Here is an 18,220-nt window from a genome sequence, read left to right on the forward strand (position 1 = left end):
CAAGTAAACTTCTGACTTCAACAGTAGTTTATCTGTAAACATTTCTGCAGACAGTAGCAGTAAACCAGTGGCATCAAGTGGGGATTTGTTACATCTGTGTACAACTTCTTATCTTGTAAATAATAATAAAAACTTAATCTGGTGAAATTCATACAGAGCTCAGGTGGTATAGACTATTAAAAAGCTTAATTTGGTAAATACATTAACATTGAGTACTGTAACAGCCAAGTCTCTATCATTTAAAAAATTAGAGTCACTGATGTGTTTCAGACATATTTATTGTTAAAAGTTGCACATTATGCACCAAATCTTCATTTCTTTCCCTTCTGGTTATTATTAATATCTTTGGTTTGAATATATTTTGGTTGAACAATTAAACTGCATGTGGGATTATCATCTTTTGACTCTTGTAGCCTCTGTATGGAAAGACTAAGAAATGTTTTTAACATTCCATATATATATATATATATATATATATATATATATATATATATATATACATATACATTTTTAACTATCAGCCAATGAATTGGTTATTAGCCTTTTCCACCACATTAGTTACCGGTAAACTGTCTGTATCAGTTCACCCCTAGTCAGAACTCCACAATGGGTGAAATAAGACGCCGTAAAATGTGCCTCTTTATGAACGTATGATTTATCCTTATAGAAAATATATTTTCACACATGCAAACACTGACAAGGGCAGGTTTAAGGTTTCAATGTAGTTTATGTTACAAACTTCCATTTAACACACTCTTAATACCTCTACACCAACCCTCATTTGAGAAAATTTTTATTTTTATCCAAAGTTACATTCAGTATTGACAGCTCATCGTTCCTTCTGCTTCACTTCAACAGCACTCAATGGATGAAGGCAACTATGTAGATAGCTCTCAATCATCCAGCTTCATTCAGTGAGTGCCTTAATGAGAGGAGAATTTCATAAACTGGAAGAAACTGCAGTAGTCACGCAAACCCTTGAGGGTGAAACACAGTGTGTGTGAAGCACACAGACAGTTCAGGCCCTGTTAGAAACAAAACAGATTGTAATACGACATTGCAAAAAGCAGTATCATATCTGCAACTAGTCTTCTGATTCGTAATCTCCACAATTTTTAGCACAAACGACAATGTAAGGTTCAAAGAAGCAAAAATGGCTGAAGTGGACAAAAAAAAATTCATGTCTCAGCAAAACTATAAAAGGCTTAAACTGACATGCCTGCCAGCATATGACCAGACTTTACAAACTCTTTTTCTTTTTTATTACAAAAATGATCAAAGCAAACCATTTCTGTAGTCTTTGCACATTGGTTAAAAAGTAAATTTCAGTGTGGCAGCCTCTGCATGACTCATTAAGAGCAGACACTTTCAATTTCAAACAGTTTACACATGAGAAAGGGTTTATGGTGGACACTAGAATGTTGTATGTAAATGAAGAATAGACATTACGGCATAGTATGTGTGCTTGTAAGTGAATGTATGTGACAAAACTGCGGATTACTATTGGAACTTATGGTGGAGATTCCCGAATAAACCCTCAGGACAGGTTTTGCCTGCGAGAGTGTTTGTGTGTGGGCAGGTTATTCATGGCAGGGCCTGTATTTTTCTCCTCATTGTCTGGGCTTTCTCCTTAAGTTCTGGAAAGCTGTCTGTTTCCATGGTGGCTAAAGAACGCTGAAGCTGTTGCCGGCTCCTCTCAGACAGGCACTCCCATTGATCACTCTCTAAAAACAAAAAACAAAAACACATCTCAATACTGACAGGCTTTTACCCCACTCAAGCAAATGTCCTTTTTTCACAGAAAAGTGAAGCTCATAATTTTATAAAAGCACTTACATTAATTCTACTGTTAAAACTCATGTATTATTTGAGCTGTAAAGTTGTTTAAATTGTGATTTTTACTGTCATTTTAGGGTTTGTTGACATTACATCGTCATGGCAACAAACTTGTAAAATTGGCTATAACTTTACACAGACAAATTTAAGCACACTAAAATCATGTTAACACACATATTGTTTATGTATTATGGCTATACTTTTGAAAAAGTGGGTATTTTAATGTTCAAAAATTGGCCCCATTCACTTCCATTGTAAGTGCCTCACTGATGTCTGTGGTAATTAATATTATGCCACAAATGCTCTCGATTAAGCTTAACATTTATTAAATATTACTTAATATTCCTTTAACTAGTATTTAACTGAATATTCCTTTAGTCACATCTGTCTGATGCAACTACTGTTGCAATGAACAACCAGTTTCTTCATAAGAGCAAAACAACGCTACCTTCAAGCCTCTTCAAAAGAAGTTCAACTGCAGCCAAGGCATCTGTTCTTACTGAAGAATAACTTTTGTTTTCTGTGTGAAGAAAAGAATGACTCTCATAAGATCTGTGTGAATGAAATTACATTTTATATATATATATATTTATTAGTATTTTATCCTTATGTGTAACTCCACCTAGTGGTGATGTCAGGGCAGTGCAGGTTTCTGACAACATCTCAGTCAGAAGGGAAGCATTCTGATGCTCCTTATCCAACAGCAGCAACCTGCAGCACACATAAATCATTTATTAGCAATGAATAAACCACAAAAGGCAGAGATTAAATAAATATTTATTCTGCTTATGCTGTAAAAGTGATGCCCTTGTATACAGCTCATTGAGTGTAATGGTCTGCATTTATAATGCACCTTTTTAACCTTAGCGGTATTCAAAGTGCTTTACACTGTGTCTCATTCAACCATTCACACACCAATGACGGCAGAGCTGCCATGCAAGGCATTAGCCTGCCATTGGGAGCAACTTGGGGTTCAGTGTCTCTTGCCCAAGGACACTTCGGCATGTGGAGTCATGTGGGCCGAGAATCAAACCACCAAACCTGCGATTAGTGGACAACCCACTCTGTCGACAAACTTTTTTTTAAATATTAATAATTTTTTTAATTGTCAAAGCTATTTTTTTTTTTAAAGAAATATCAATAAAAGAATATCCCTGCATTACAAATGGCAATTTGAGCTTTTAATTAAATTTGATTGACATTTACAGGTGCATCTCAAAAAATGTGAATATTGTGGAAAAGTTTTCCATAATTTAATTCAAACATATATTCTAGATTTATTATATATAAAGTGAATTATTTCAAGCCTTTTTTTTTGTTGTTATCTTGATTACGGCTTACAGATCATGGAAATCAACAATCCAGTATCTCAAAATATTAGAATAAAGAATTTAATACAGAAATGTCGACCTTCTGAAAAGTATGTTAATTTATGCACTAAATACTTGGCCGGGGCTCCTTTTGCACAAATTACTGCAAATAATTATTGCTCAGTGGTCCAAAGTCCTCTTTTCAAGATGAAAGTCAATTTTGCATTTCATTTGGAAATCAAGGTCCCAGAGTCTGGAGGAAGAGTGGAGAGGCACACAATCCAATTTGTTTGAAGTCCAGTGTGAAGTTTCCACCGTCAGTGATGATTTGGGGTGCCATGTCATCTGCTGGTGTTGTTCCACTGTGTTTTCTCAAGTCGAGAGTCAGTGCAGCCGTCTAACAGGAGATTTTAGAGCACTTCATGCTTCCATCTGCTGACAAGCTTTATGGAGATGCTGATTTCCTTTTCCAGCAGGACTTGGCACCTGCCCACAGTGCCAAAACTACTAGTAACTGGTTTGCTGACCATTACATTACTGTGCTTGATTGGCCAGCCAACTCTGGCCTGACCTGAACCCCATAGAGATTCTATGGGGTATTGTCAAGAGGAAATTGAGACACCAGACCCAACAATACAAACGAGCTGAAGGCCGCAATCACAGCAACCTGGGCTTCCATAACACCTCAGCAGTGCCACACACTGATTGCCTCCATGCTGTGACGCATTGATGCAGTAATTCATGCAAAAGGAGCCCCGCCCAAGTATTGAGTGCATAAATTAACGTTGATATTTCTGCTTTATAAATTCTTTATTGTAATATTTTGAGATACTGGATTTTTGATTTCCATGATCTGTAAGCCGTAATCATCAAGATTAGATGCACCTGTGTATATATATATATATATATATATATATATATATACATACATTTTTTATTTTTATATAAAAATTACTTTAAACTGAAAACGTGTTCATCATAATAAAAGATGTATTCAAGTGTTTTATTTTGTTTTAATGTATTTTTGAATCATTTAAAATATCTGGAGAAAAAAATAAAAAAAAATAAAAAAGTGCCACATCATGGACCCATTCACTGCAAGCAAGTGATGCGTCACAACAAAACTAACCAAAGAGATTCAGTTTTGTTGTGCTCCATTGCTTGCTTCCAATCTATATTTGCGTTTATAACTGTTCAAATTATTTGACCAAAAACATATTTTCTACCCCAGAAAGCACTGTTATTTCCACCAGGAAATGCTAATATAGTTTAAAAATACACTTTCCGATGTTCAGAAATTAGTAGATAATTAAATAAGATCTTTTATACATTTCCATACTGAATTACATTTTATGCATGCACAGGACATGATAAAAAAAATATATCCAAGGTATTTAGTCCAAGCACACTGTACCTCTGAAAGAAAACCTTCAATGCTCGCAGGACTCCCAGTTGGACCCTCCATGTGCTCAATTTCAGTCGTTCGCACATTACACTACAAACCTCAACCTGGAACTGACCTGCAACATAAAACACACAAAAGACTTTGCAACAGATTTTGTCTTGACTCTGGGTTAGGGATGCACCAACACCACTTTTTTTGCATCTGATCCAAAACCTACTTTTACCTACACAGTATCATTCAATACTGATCCAATAATGGTGTTGTTTTTTCTTTATCAGTTTAGAATATAATAAATGCACACACACACACACACACACACACACACAGGTTTTAATTGGGCACCTTCGATTCTTAAAAAAGGAAAACTTGTTTGTCAATCCATTCCATTTCTTGTATTCTCCAGTGTGTTTTTGTTTGATCCATTTGACACATTCAGTCTCTATTTAGCGAGTGTACTTGTTCAAAATAATTTCATGTTCATTGTGCTTCGCTCTAGTCAGTTGTGAACGCAGGAAGAGGCCGCATATTCTAGAGCAGCATGAGACAAGGCGCGCCAGCATGTAGATGCACGCTCCGCTTCTGTATCGCACTTTGGTCTGCTCTCGGTTTCAAAGAATCGAATAATATGAAATCAACTGCTGGACCTGCTTTTTGTATCCACTGATATTTAGTAGGGATTCAGCTTAGTTTATTAGAAAGCTGTATACACGAAGGGGTTTTGAATCTGGAAACAGTCGCATCCAATGAGAAATCAACATATATCAACTCGAGATCAATAGACCACTCGACCAACACACTCTAAAAGGTTTCAATGGTATTTGGATATTTGTGCTGTATATTTTGATTGATTCCGCATTTTTTCCTTTTATTTTGTGGGCGTTTTGTTGTTTTTTTTTCCCCCTAGTAAATATACAGTGGGATTCACTATTGAAAATACTTTAATCTTTTATAATTTCATGCAAATGTTTAAATTACAAATTATATTATCAGAATAACAATGAGTAAAAGGTGTTTGTTTCCCTTATTAAGAACAATGTACATTTAGTTTATTTGTAACATGATTAGATTGAAGTCTTATAAGATGACCCCCAATTTAGTGCAAGAAGGTAAGTTTGTCCCAGATCTAATTTTTATAAAATGTATAAAACACATTTAATATTATTCTTAATCAAGTTTGTTTTTGTGACAAATGACAAAAAAAATCATTATCCCAGTAAAACTGATTCATATGAAAGAAAAAAACTTTTATGAATGGCATACCATACAGGTATATTAATAAATCCATATTTAGACATCAATGTATTTTATTAAAACTTTATTATTTAAATCACCCAATTTTAGGGCTCCCTCAACTCCAAAATTACAATTTAACCCATGCTCTGATTGGGGGTAAATATATGAATACTACTAATAATACTAGGGGTCTGGGTAGCTCAGCGAGTTTTGACGCTGACTACCACCCCTGGAGTTGCGAGTTCGAATCCAGAGTGTGCCGAGTGAATCCAGCCATGTCTCCTAACCAACCAAATGGGCCCGGTTGCTAGGGAGGGTACAGTCACGTGGGGTAACCTCCTCGCTCTCAATGGGGTGCGTGGTGAGTTGTGCATGGATTGCATAGATTAGCATGAGCTCCACATGCTGCGAGTCTCCGCAGTGTCATGCACAACGAGCCACGTGATAAGATGCCCGGATTGACTATCTCAGAAGCAGTGGAAACTGAGACTTGTCCAAAGCCACCTGGATTGAGGTGAGTAACCCCGACACCATGAGGACCTAGTAAGTAGTGGGAATTGGGCATTCCAAATTGGGGAGAAAAAGTGCTAAAACATAAAAATACTACAACTAATAATAATAAAAATGATGATGACTTTTAGATTTTATTATACAATAGTAATGTATATTCAGTCATGCTTAATTCTAAAACCCTTAGGCTTTTATTTTGGCGGAACACTCTGGGAAGTCCTTAGAGTGCGTGTATGTAGCCTAGTTCAGAGTAGTTTTACACACTTCTTATTCAAAATCTGGTGAAATGCTCATCAGGTGCGTTACTCGATGCATGTTATAAGCAAACCAAACTATCGAGCATCTACATCTGAGACGCCATCCACCATAAACCACAGAACAGAACCAGAAGTCCAAACCCTACTTCAGAGAGTTATACTTGCTTGTTTTTCGCCCTTATGTTTTATCTAAAGGTAAACCAACCTACAGCAATCTCATTGTCATCCTCAATGCATGGATTGTTCTTAATTTGGTCCTAAATGTAGCTTGGCAAAATTGTTTTAGGTGAGTTATTGACACCAATTAGCTGAACTATGGAGCTGTGCCTCCGGACATGTGACCCAAAAGCAGGCACTTATCGGTTGTGACTTACTCTGTGTCTGGACGGTTTTAGGCCAGGCTTTCCCAAGTGTTTCAAATGCACACAGCAGTATTTCCGTCTGCAGCTCACGAGCTTTAGCGTCATCGTCTTCATCATGCCTCGGGGAGCCAGCACCAGCTGGCTGATTCTAAAAAACACACAAAATTGTCCCTCAACGAATTCTAAAGTAATGTACCAGCCGCCCCTAAAATCATTACCAAAAACTTTCAGGAATACCTATATACGCTAACTCAATTATGCAGAGTGGCTTTAATAAAGACATGTGTGCTTCACTGCACCTTTCTGATGAGAGGAAGCACAAATTCAGTGACTTCTTGAAAACGATCGGTCTCCGTCGACTCCAAGATGTCTGCAGCACTGCGCAAAGCTGCAATTTTATAAACAAGACTCTCCTTCTTGCATTCTTTCAGCACCAGATCCAGCACCTCGCTCACAGTCGGTTGACCCACTGCAGGCTTCTGTAGCTCCACACTACACATACATCACATGTACCAAGACAAAGCAAGATACATTCCAGAAAGTCAGCCTTCCATTGTGCATTGCCTGTGTTCTTGTGCTAGTTTTGTGTATACACACACACACAGATAAGAAATAGACAGTGGTATCTAACCTGCATTTAGACACTACTGATCCAACAGCTTTCAACAGCTCTTCCTGATGAAATACAAGACATTATAACTCAGTGACCACAAAATACAGAGAGAGACAAAGAAGAAATCAATCTCAAGCAACAGACAAACCACTGAGATCATGTTTGTCTCCTTATGGAACAGACACCAGTTTTATAGTGCCACAGAGCCAGTGTTTACACATTTGGTTGTGAAAGATTTCTTAGTTTTCCCTATACCTTTTAATATTGTAAAAAAAATTGCACACATCACATCATCAGGGAGTGTGTGCGTTTCCATTTATGTTTGAGAAATGTCTTACCTTCCCAGCCCAGGTGCGTCCTGCGAGCCCCTGTAGTAGTGCACTCAACACCATGCCCAGATGAGGTGCTACCAGTGAGCCTGTCTGTTGCTTAGCGATAGTTGCCATGGCAGCCGCACCCTGAGCCTTCATCTTCCAGGACTGAGACTGCAGAGCCCTCTGAGTAATGGCTATGAGCTCTGTCATGTACAGTCTGATTCCCCCAAAGCTTCCTAAAGAGAGAGAAAATACAAAACAAATATTTTTGATAGCTGTGCGCTTTCTAGTCCCTTACACAGGCACTTTAAATATAGTACTGACACCAACCCTTCAACACCACAAATAATAACATCATTAACAGAAATTGGTCTGTTGATCTGATTCAAATCTTGTCTAAGGGTTAGATTTCTTAACATACCAGGTACGTGTTCCTGCCAGACCTCAGTCCACAGGTTGGCTTCAGAGTTCTCTCCTTTCTCCTCTTCAGGCTCCTGGTGCATGCCCAGAAATGCCAGCGGGAGAGCAACTCCTGCATGAGCCTTCAGCACATCAGGACTGTAGTGACTGATGGCATGAACCACCAGACAACATGACGACTTAAACAGCGCCTCTGAGACACACAAAGCACATCACAAATCTACATAACAAGGATTAATCAATCATTTTCATTTCAGAATGGTGCACCCAAAAATGAAAATTCTCTCATCATTTACTCATCCTCATGCCATCCCTGATGTGTATGACTTTCTCTCATCTACTGAACTCAAATTAAGCTTTTTAGAAGAATATCTTAGCTCTGTAGGTCCATACAATGCAAGTGTATGGTGGCCAGAACTTTGAAGCTTCAAAATGCACATAAAGGCACCATTAAAGTATCCATACATTCATGTTTTTTTAAATGATCCATTCAGTTTTGGGTGAGAAAAGACCACCTCTGACCAACTTCTTTTTCACTGTTCATCTTGCCATTGCAGTCTCTTGGCACGATCATGATTTCAAGCTTGATTAAAATTCGCTTGATGCATATCAGTAGATGGCGCTAGGAAGTGTAATCGAGGTTAAAATCATGATCGCCAAGGAAACAGCTGATGTCAAGTTTTATAGTGAGGTAAATGGTCTGTTCTAACCCAAAACTGATTGAATCACTTCAGAAGACATGGATTAAACCACTGGAGTAAATGGATTACTTTAATGCTGATTGTTTGTACTTTTTTGAGCTTCAAAGTTTTGGTCACCATTCACTTGCATTGTATGAAAAAAGTGTTGTAAGTGTGAGTAAATTATGAAAGAATGTTCATTATTGAATGAACCATCCCTTTAAGCCAATAGCTTTAAATATAACAGTGAAAAGGAGGTGGAAGGGAAGATATCAGTGAACTATAAATTTCAGTTTGTTCCTAACAAAGCTATTGTTTGGCTTCAGAAGACTTGGACCACAGTACACAAGTCAAATGGACTTGTCTTTTATGGTGCTTTCTTGTCCTTTTGGAGCTTGACATCATGCTTTTTATTTATTTATTTTTTTTTTTTTCACTGTAGGGAAAGGAGTAGCATGAACACTTCAATTCAATTCAATTCAGGGTAAACTAAACCTTTAATGGGAGAGAGTATTACTCATACCCTCTTTCTCCAGGTACCAGGTGTTTAGTTTCTGCAGAAGCTTCTCAACATTGCTGTCTTTGGCTGTCTGATGGGGAAAAGAGTATTGATATTTTTAATTTTGCAGCTGCTTTAGATTAAAATTTCAGCTTGAAATACATACAGTATACATACACATTTATAAATGAGTATATTTATATTTTCATACCCTGACCAGATGTCCAATGGCGAAGGCAAATGACTTCTGAATGACACTACTGCGGTCATTGATCCCATTCAAGAGTGCACTCATGAGTTTACCTGTTGGGAAAAAACACACAAACCCAGACAGACATGATGTACAAGATATATAAGATTTACAAACTTAACAACACTAGAGCTTCTCTGATCTGTTCACAGTGTGTGTGTGAGTGTGTTTGATACCTGAATATGGTGTGAGATCTTGAGGGCACTGCACTGTCAATGACACAATCACACTGGCACATCCTCCCTATAACAGTACACACAACCGTTAGCCTGTGTGTAAGTGTGGGTGTGTGTATTATTGACAAAACCTGTAGCAGTGTACCTTTGTTCCAAGTCCGACTCCACTCTTGAGTAGATCACAGAGTTTGGGAACAAGCTCTCCTAACACAGACACATCTAAGTGCTGCAAACACTAAAACACACACAGAACATAAATTAATCACACTTACCAACCATAAACATCCTGTAAATCTGTCTATACACATATAGATCAGAGTAATTAGTTACCTATTTGAAATTTGGAATGATAAATAACTACTGTATATACACTGGACACTATAGGCTCATAAAGCTCTTTTCTCATACCACTAATGAACATGCAACGGACATTAAAGCAATAGTTCACCCAAAAATTTTAATTCTCTCATTATTTACTCGCACTCATGCCATTTCAGGTGTGCATGAATTTCCTCCTCCTGCAGAACACAAAAAGATTTTTACAAGAATATTTCAGCTGTGTAGGTCCATACAATGCAAGTGAATGGGTGCCAAAATTTTGACACTCCAAAAACAACATAAAGACAGTGTAAAATTAATCCATACAACTACAGTGTTTTAATTAATATCTTCAGAAGTTATACTATATGTGTGGGTGAGAAACAGATCAATATTTAAGTCCTTTTTTGTTATCCATTTTTTGCCCTGGCCAGTAGGGGGCGATATGCATGAAGAATGTGAATCACCAAAAACAATAGAAGAAAAATGTGAAAGTTAAAGTGGAGATTGACTGAGCTGGGAGGAGAATTACAAGTAAAAATGAATTAAATATTGATCTGGGGGCGAATAACAGAAATATCCTAACTTTAGAATCATGTTTTATCTGCTTGTTACTATGCCAATTTCAGTTAGGACCGCATTTAGGACAAAACCTATTACAGATTAACATTTCCTAAATGCATTATCTTATCTTAACTACAGTTAGGATTTGCTTCTGTAATACGAATTTGTGAAAAATCCTAACTTAACCGATCAGATCTTCAAATAGGACATTTTATGTAATACGCTCCGTTTCTCGACCCACACCATCATATTGCTTCTGAAGATAGTGATTTAACCACTGTCATATCAATTATGAATTACTTTGATGCTGACTTATGTGTTTTTGGACCTTCAAAATTTTGGCACCCATTCACTTGCATTGTGTGGACCAAAAGAGCTGAGAAATTCTTCTAAACATCATCATTAGAGTTCAGCAGATGAAAGTCATACACATCTGGGATAGCATATGGGTGAGTAAATAATGAACGAGTTAAAATTTTTAGGTGAACTATTCCTTTAAGATTCTCACTGGAAAAAAACAAAACCTATCGTATGCCTTCAAAGGACTTGGAATATGACACGAGTCACATGGGCTACTTTAATGATAATTTTAAGTATTTTTTAAGCTTTAAACTGAGGTGCTATGAACTGCCATTGTACTGAAAAGACAGAACGGGACATAAAAATTTCTCAGGGTGTAGGTGGTCCTTTGCCACTATCCGGGACACATCATGATGGACTGGCTTTTGTAATGTGATGTGGTCACATGTGCTTCAAATGAGCGGTAGTGCATTTTGCTGATATCGATTACTAAGGTGGTGGAAAAGACAGATTAATTGATCGGTCAATAGTTTTTAAAATTCTTTTAAAGTTTTCTTAGTCTTTTCATACTGTGATGGTTAAAGGCATAGAAGCCTAAATAAATAAAATCCCATATGCAGTTTATTATTTAACCAAAATTCCAATAATACTTAGAAAACTATAAAGATTTGATGGCTAACCCCAAAACTTACTGGGGCCCTTATTTTGCATAAATGAACACTTGGATCCATTACAAAGGTTTATGAGAAATAAGGTTTATTATTAGTTAAAACGCATGAAGTTGGATGTGCTGATGGGAAACGTTCCATAGTATGCCCTCGCTTTAATTTAGAACACTTTATCTAATTAAAATAACAAAATATGCATTGAAGTGAGGCCACTGTTATACCGCAGAACCAAGCCTTGCTAACTGTTAAATCCTCCAGTGACAACAACAGAGGAATAAAAAAAAAAAATACAAAAAACAAACTCAAAAGCAACTTTCAATTACTACCATCTGTAGTTTGTGATGTGTTTTACCATATTAATAGTTTCCATCATAGGAGAGGACTTGGCTGCACTTAACCTAGCAGCATCCATGGCACTCTGCATCAAAAGACAAAACAAAAAAAAAAAAGGTTTGGTAGATTTAATGGACTATTTAAAGTATTAAATTTTGGCATTTCAGTGTAGACCAGCAAGGCAAAAGGAGCTGATCACAGAGCGTCTGCTCACCTTCTCCTGCTCTGTGGCTCTCAGACTGAGGTAGTTGAGCACCTGGGGCTCCAGCACGCTCAGAGCCTCCAGCAAAGCGGGGATGAGTCGAGGAGCATGCGGCTTCAGACGGCTGCCAGCCGTCTTACTGATCTTCACTAGAGTCTGGATACTAATAAACAGCAACACTCACACATATACTCTGAATCAAAACATCTAGGGTGTCTGCTTGGTGAATATGTGTGTTCTTACCTGAGAGTTCGCACTTCAGCCACATTGCTGACGATGCCTTTGTCCAGTAGAGTTGGCAACATCACAGCCACTGTCCTTTGAGCAGCAGCATCTGTCGATTCACACATGCGCACACACACCTTTTGGAAAAATATACACATACATCAGTACCTGTGGCATCTCAGAGAATGGAAATTCAATGACGTAGTATTAAAATGATTGAATGCAGCAACTTACTTTACTGAGAGTCTTCAGAGTCAGATCTGCTGCCTTACGAACAGACTCCTACAACAAGAATAAAGGTGTCAAAATAAAATTTTAATAATGAACTAAAGCAACTCAAAGAGTCTACCAAATTTCTACTTTCCAGTTACACGAAAGAAAGCCATAAGGGTTTGTAATGACATATGGCTGAGTAATTGATGACGTAATTTTTTTTAGCTGGGCGACCCTTTAAGACAAAGCCTTTTATTTTTCACCTTTATATCATCCAGGACCCGGAATAGAGTCTCCCAGATTTCTGATAGGCGTTCAATGATTTCATTTGCCTGCCTCCCACGAATCAGATCGTTCAAAGCCATGCAGCTGAAATGATAACCACCTTGATTATTTTAAAACAACCTAGATAGGCTAGTAAGAACAGAGACACAATTTCCTCCCTTCTAGACATGTTACCTTGACTCCCGCACCCTCCACATGTTACTGGTGAGGTTGGATATAACATCCTGAAGAATATCCTTAAAATATTTCTCCACCTGTTGAAAATGGAGACAAACTATTCAGTAGCAAATAGTGTTGCATTTAACACAATTTAATTTACTTTTCTGACTGATATTCCCTTACAATGGTTTTATCCGTGACGAGAGCATCCCAGATGCTAGTCATGGCCAGTCTGATGGCCAGGTTGGGGTCAAACTGGTATCTATAGAGGCGGGGAACCAGCTGAGGCAGGAAAGGAGCCAGCTGCTCACCTGCCTTTGCGGCAATGATGTTAAAGCCAAATGCTGCCCCCTACAGCACAGAAAGATACAATAATCATTTCATAATATCAAAGACAGTTCTGAGCAACTCTCAGAGTGATCAAAACAAACTTGATTAAAGTTATAAGCAGTCACGTTTTGATTAACATTGCATACCTTCCTAGAATTCCACATGGCATGGTGATTGGCAAGATTCATGAACTTATAAACGAGATCTGGTTGGTTTAGGTCACTAGCTAACGAACACAGCTCCTTGTAGGTGGAGAGTCCATGCCTACCAAAGTAAAAGATGTACAACATAAAAGACAAAAAAAAAAACAAATCCCAGAGACTTCATTAAAGCAAAAGTTTACCAAAAATGTAAATTCTGACTATCTTCCTTTTGCAGAACACAAAAGGAGATGTTTGATAAAAGATCTTCAATAAAGTCTTCAATACTAAAAACCAACGCAAGCTCTCATGTGAACACACATGCAGTGCTGGGCAGATTACTTCTGAATTGTTATCTGCTACCAGATTAAAATTGCAGTCAGTAACATTCTCTTAGATTACATTTTTAAGTAATTTAATTGAATTACAGCTGGATTAATTCCGTCAGAGTTCTTGTTTTTTTAACGTCACATGCATTTGACCCCGTTTACACATGGTCAGTGCTAAATAGATGATGTAAACAAGGTCTAAAACATTTTGTGATCGGATATAAAAAAACACGTACGAAGATAGTCAAAAAAGCATGTGACCACATCGCATTTGGGTTCGAACCTCTGTCCATTTGTGTTTATCTTACGTCATCACAAACACGCATTGTGAACACAACGAGACTCATTGTACTTTGTTATTTTGGTGCCATTTTGCACAGCAGAGTGAACGACAACTGCGTATATGTGCGCTTCATGGCATAACTCATCAGATGTCCAGGAGAAGGCGGCTTGCTACTGCTCACAAACACCGTTTTTTGAGGAGACCGCTGATTGCAAGGAATTAATTTGCATCAATGTTTACACTACACGCTTCCTAACGCTTGTGTCCATCATCTCCTATTATACCCTATATTTATAACCTATAATATTATTTATATATAGTAGGTAGGTGGTTGGACAGTATTTATAGTGTTGTCATGCATACTTGTATGTCATAGGGGTGTCATTACTTTTTTGGGACTTTCAGGAATGTGTGGATCCTCGTGTGTTGTCGAAACTAATGATGTTGTCATCGGCTAAAAAGCATGGGCAGGTTACTTTACTTCCTGAACGTGTGCGCATCCGAGTCGCTTTCACATTCACGCGAATCGCGCTATAGTTCCATTACAACCGAACTCAGACCACCTCCTGCCGTTAGTCTCAGGTTCAAAACCGCAGTGCACCCCCTGGTCCGCATGACAGCTTTCACGTTACCAATTTTGCTCTGTTACGAACTAAAATGCCAGCGTGAAAGCACCATAAGTGACCAGGTGTAAAATGTGATGTGTCTTAACTGATGTGATTGGATCATCTGAGACACATTTTAATATTAGGTGTAAACAGGGGTTGAGTAGGATAAGCTTGTACAGTATTGACATAATGTTGCTTAAATGTAAAGTAAAAAAACGTAACTGATCAAAACTTTAGAATTTATATGATTTTTTGCACACGTTTTAAAACGCTATTTGTCTGTTTCTGAGAGAGAAAGAAAATACTAAAATTGTTTTTGCCTAGCAATTTTGGCAATACAAATGACATCAATGTGTGGTAACAGATCAGATCAGTTATACTTGTGATTCAACATCACAAAGAAAAATCGCAAAAGTTGTTGCAAAAAAGCGCAGTCATGTAGATTTTTGAAGGCGAGTCCAAAAGCAAATTACAAAAACTAACTTTACCACTCTTCAAACTTTACAACCGTCAACCTCACATGTAATTATGGCTGATTGCTAGTTTCAGGTCTGTTTGTGCAATTCCACAAGGAAACCCCCACGGCCCTCCATTTGATAAAAAATTTGAAAATTTTAATGCATATCATCTGTAGGTTGATTTAGAATGAAAAATGTAAACTATTTAGAAAGAATAAGAAATTAATAAATCAATAAATTATGAATAATTTTATGCATTTGCCCTTATAAACATGTAATGGCTAACCGTCCAGCACTGTGTGCCACTGTGAACAAGTTTCTCTCATAGAATTCAACATGCACCGGACAACAAGATATTCACTGGAAAATTACTTGCATTCAGGGTCAATTTGCACCAAAACATAACATTTGCCTTTATAAGACTTATATACCGAACAAGTCACATGGGCTACTTTATGAGGATGACACTTTTGGTTCCTTTCAAACTTTAAATTGAGGCACTATCCACTACAACATAATTCTGCATTAGAAAGAAAGTCAAACTGGTTTGGAACGACATGATGGTTAGTAAATTAAGATGGTTTTGTAAAGGTTAACTCCCTCATTTGTTTCAAAACAATCTAAAACAAAATTCAACAAAGCAAATCAACAAAAAGTAAGACCTACCCATCGGGTGCTTTACCAAGGGACTCCCCCTGGAAGACTTCAGTGTCCTCCGATACGGCATGTTTAACTCTGAAAACACAAACATCCCACAGCGCTCAAGAGTCTTAAGCCATAATACACTTCACAGCATGTCAGTAATTATTCTGAGATATATTCTTATGTGACATAATTGATTAGTAGTTAATACAGAGTTGTTCTATAAGTGCCCTGACTTGTTCGATCATCATGTCCTCGTTAAGCAAAAGCCATATGACCAATCAAATTAATTATGGCAGGCCTCAACAATAAGAATGGCTTGATGGACCGGGACCAGTGTGACAGAGGTTTGAGCATGACAGAAATCAGAAATGAATTGTTTTATAAATACCTTTTACCAGTCATGAGCGTTTCCACAAGGGTTGACACCAGTTCCTGTTGATCCTGTTCTCCTCCCAGCTCATAAACCAACCCGAGTCCTTTAGATGCCACATCCTGGCTAAGTTCTAAACACACAAATCATCACTAAGCTCTCTGGGTTTAGATAGCTGAAGATGCCACCCTTTATCTGACCTGTAAAAGCAGTATCATGAAGGAGCTATATGTCACTCACCATCTGGATCAGACAAGATGGAGATAAAGGCCACCTGTATCTCCTTCAGATGAGACTATTACAGACAAAGAGAGGATAGACATGTTATAATTCAAATGTTTGTGTATGTATGTATTCAAGAAAGAGTTTGTGTGTTTACCTGTATTTCTTTGTGATGGCTGAGTTTTTTGACTAGAGACAGGAGCCATATGCAGGCAGCCTGCCGAACGTGAGGGTTTACACTCGGTATGTATTTAGACAAGACAGAGTTCAAAACCCATGGCACTACATCATTGTTCTTTATATCTGAAAGAGAGTGAGAGGGGGACAGAAGAAACAACAGATTAAAGCGATAGTTCACCCAAAAATGACATTTCTCTCATAATTTACTCACCCTCACGCCATCCCAGATGTGTATGACTTATTTTATTCCGCTCTGTAGGTCCATACAATGCAAGTGAATGGGTGCCAACATTTTTAAACTCTAAAATACACATAAGGGCAACATAAAAGTACTCCAGACGACTCTGGTGGTTAAATCCATGTCTTTTGAAGCGATATGATGGGTGTGGGTGAGAAACAGATCAATATTGAAGTAACTTTTTCTTCACATTCACCATCTTCTGTATTCAGTGATTCACATTCTGGGTGAAGAATTTATGATAAAAAATATTACTTAAATATTGATCGGTTTCTATCCCATCATATGTCTGAACAGATGGATTTAACCACAGAGTCATGTGGATTATTATTATTATACTTCTTTTATGTGGATTTTGGAGCTTAAAAATGTTGGCACCCATTCGTTTGCATTATATGGACCTAAAGAGTGGAGATATTCTTCTAAAAATCTTTTGTTGTGTTCTGCTAAAAAAGTAAGTCATATCTGGGATGCCAGAAGGGTGAGAAAATCATGAGAATTTTCATTTTTGGGTGAACTATTCCTTTAAAGTGAGCCCTGTTTGACAGGGTTCCCACTCTTCTCAAGCACAATTTTCCAAGACATTTCCAGGACATTTTATGTGCCACACCGGTGTAATATTTATGTAAAAACACACAAGGTCGTTCAAATTGCAGTTATTGGAGGATTTTTTTATTTATTCCATATTCGTTCGTTTAGATTTCTTCATCAAAATGGTGTGTAATACCAAAATGAAAATATTATTTTAAATAATTACATTTTTCAACATGCATTATTTTTATCCAATTAAGTTTTTTTCCCCCTAAATCCTCACAGCACAATCCAGAAACAACACTGGATTTAATTACCAGTAATAAATATATGGTGTGTTTGTACAGAGCTTGTGATAATCATGATGAGGTTTTTTCAGTGTGTGAGCAACCGGTTTCACATATTCATTTTTCATGATTTATTTATTAAAAAGCAGCCTTTTGCGGTTTAATATTCACTCTTGGACATATCGAGATTTCAGTTTTATTAATTGTGCATTCAAACTTTCGCTTTCATCCCAAGTATGTCAAATTCATTTTAGAGCTAATGCAATTTTTAAGACTTGATTCAGAGATTCAATCCATGTTTTCCTTATTGCGGTAATCATACATGTAGTAATGGTGGTATAAGAGGAATCTGATTGCTGAATTATTGAAAATTAGGTCACATACAGAAGTGTAAAGGCCACGTTACCACGCAAACACTTTGAGGTGTGAATTAATAAAAAAAAATAAAAAAATTTAAATCAGCACCC

At 37.3% G+C, this 18,220-nt stretch overlaps 1 protein-coding gene across 1 annotated transcript in view; it reads right to left on the reverse strand.

Moving 5' to 3' along the window:
• Positions 1 to 260: 260 nt before the first annotated feature.
• LOC127651823 (proteasome adapter and scaffold protein ECM29-like) overlaps positions 261 to 18,220 on the reverse strand; it is a 30,072-nt gene continuing 12,112 nt past the window's right edge. The window contains exons 25-49 of the mRNA XM_052137851.1: positions 16,675 to 16,820; positions 16,536 to 16,590; positions 16,314 to 16,428; positions 15,947 to 16,015; positions 13,609 to 13,726; positions 13,316 to 13,483; positions 13,148 to 13,227; positions 12,952 to 13,057; positions 12,710 to 12,757; positions 12,494 to 12,612; positions 12,263 to 12,413; positions 12,068 to 12,133; positions 10,011 to 10,100; positions 9,866 to 9,932; positions 9,651 to 9,742; positions 9,464 to 9,530; positions 8,262 to 8,453; positions 7,865 to 8,076; positions 7,545 to 7,588; positions 7,213 to 7,405; positions 6,926 to 7,061; positions 4,561 to 4,666; positions 2,459 to 2,547; positions 2,285 to 2,356; positions 261 to 1,724 (exon numbers count right to left, since the gene is read on the reverse strand). Coding sequence (XP_051993811.1) covers positions 1,585 to 1,724; positions 2,285 to 2,356; positions 2,459 to 2,547; positions 4,561 to 4,666; positions 6,926 to 7,061; positions 7,213 to 7,405; positions 7,545 to 7,588; positions 7,865 to 8,076; positions 8,262 to 8,453; positions 9,464 to 9,530; positions 9,651 to 9,742; positions 9,866 to 9,932; positions 10,011 to 10,100; positions 12,068 to 12,133; positions 12,263 to 12,413; positions 12,494 to 12,612; positions 12,710 to 12,757; positions 12,952 to 13,057; positions 13,148 to 13,227; positions 13,316 to 13,483; positions 13,609 to 13,726; positions 15,947 to 16,015; positions 16,314 to 16,428; positions 16,536 to 16,590; positions 16,675 to 16,820 — 2,741 coding nt within the window. The 3' untranslated portion in view covers positions 261 to 1,584. The remainder of the gene's footprint in view (positions 1,725 to 2,284; positions 2,357 to 2,458; positions 2,548 to 4,560; positions 4,667 to 6,925; positions 7,062 to 7,212; positions 7,406 to 7,544; positions 7,589 to 7,864; positions 8,077 to 8,261; positions 8,454 to 9,463; positions 9,531 to 9,650; positions 9,743 to 9,865; positions 9,933 to 10,010; positions 10,101 to 12,067; positions 12,134 to 12,262; positions 12,414 to 12,493; positions 12,613 to 12,709; positions 12,758 to 12,951; positions 13,058 to 13,147; positions 13,228 to 13,315; positions 13,484 to 13,608; positions 13,727 to 15,946; positions 16,016 to 16,313; positions 16,429 to 16,535; positions 16,591 to 16,674; positions 16,821 to 18,220) is intronic.

This window comes from Xyrauchen texanus, chromosome 11, assembly GCF_025860055.1.
Source record: "Xyrauchen texanus isolate HMW12.3.18 chromosome 11, RBS_HiC_50CHRs, whole genome shotgun sequence".
Classification (NCBI taxonomy): domain Eukaryota; kingdom Metazoa; phylum Chordata; class Actinopteri; order Cypriniformes; family Catostomidae; genus Xyrauchen; species Xyrauchen texanus.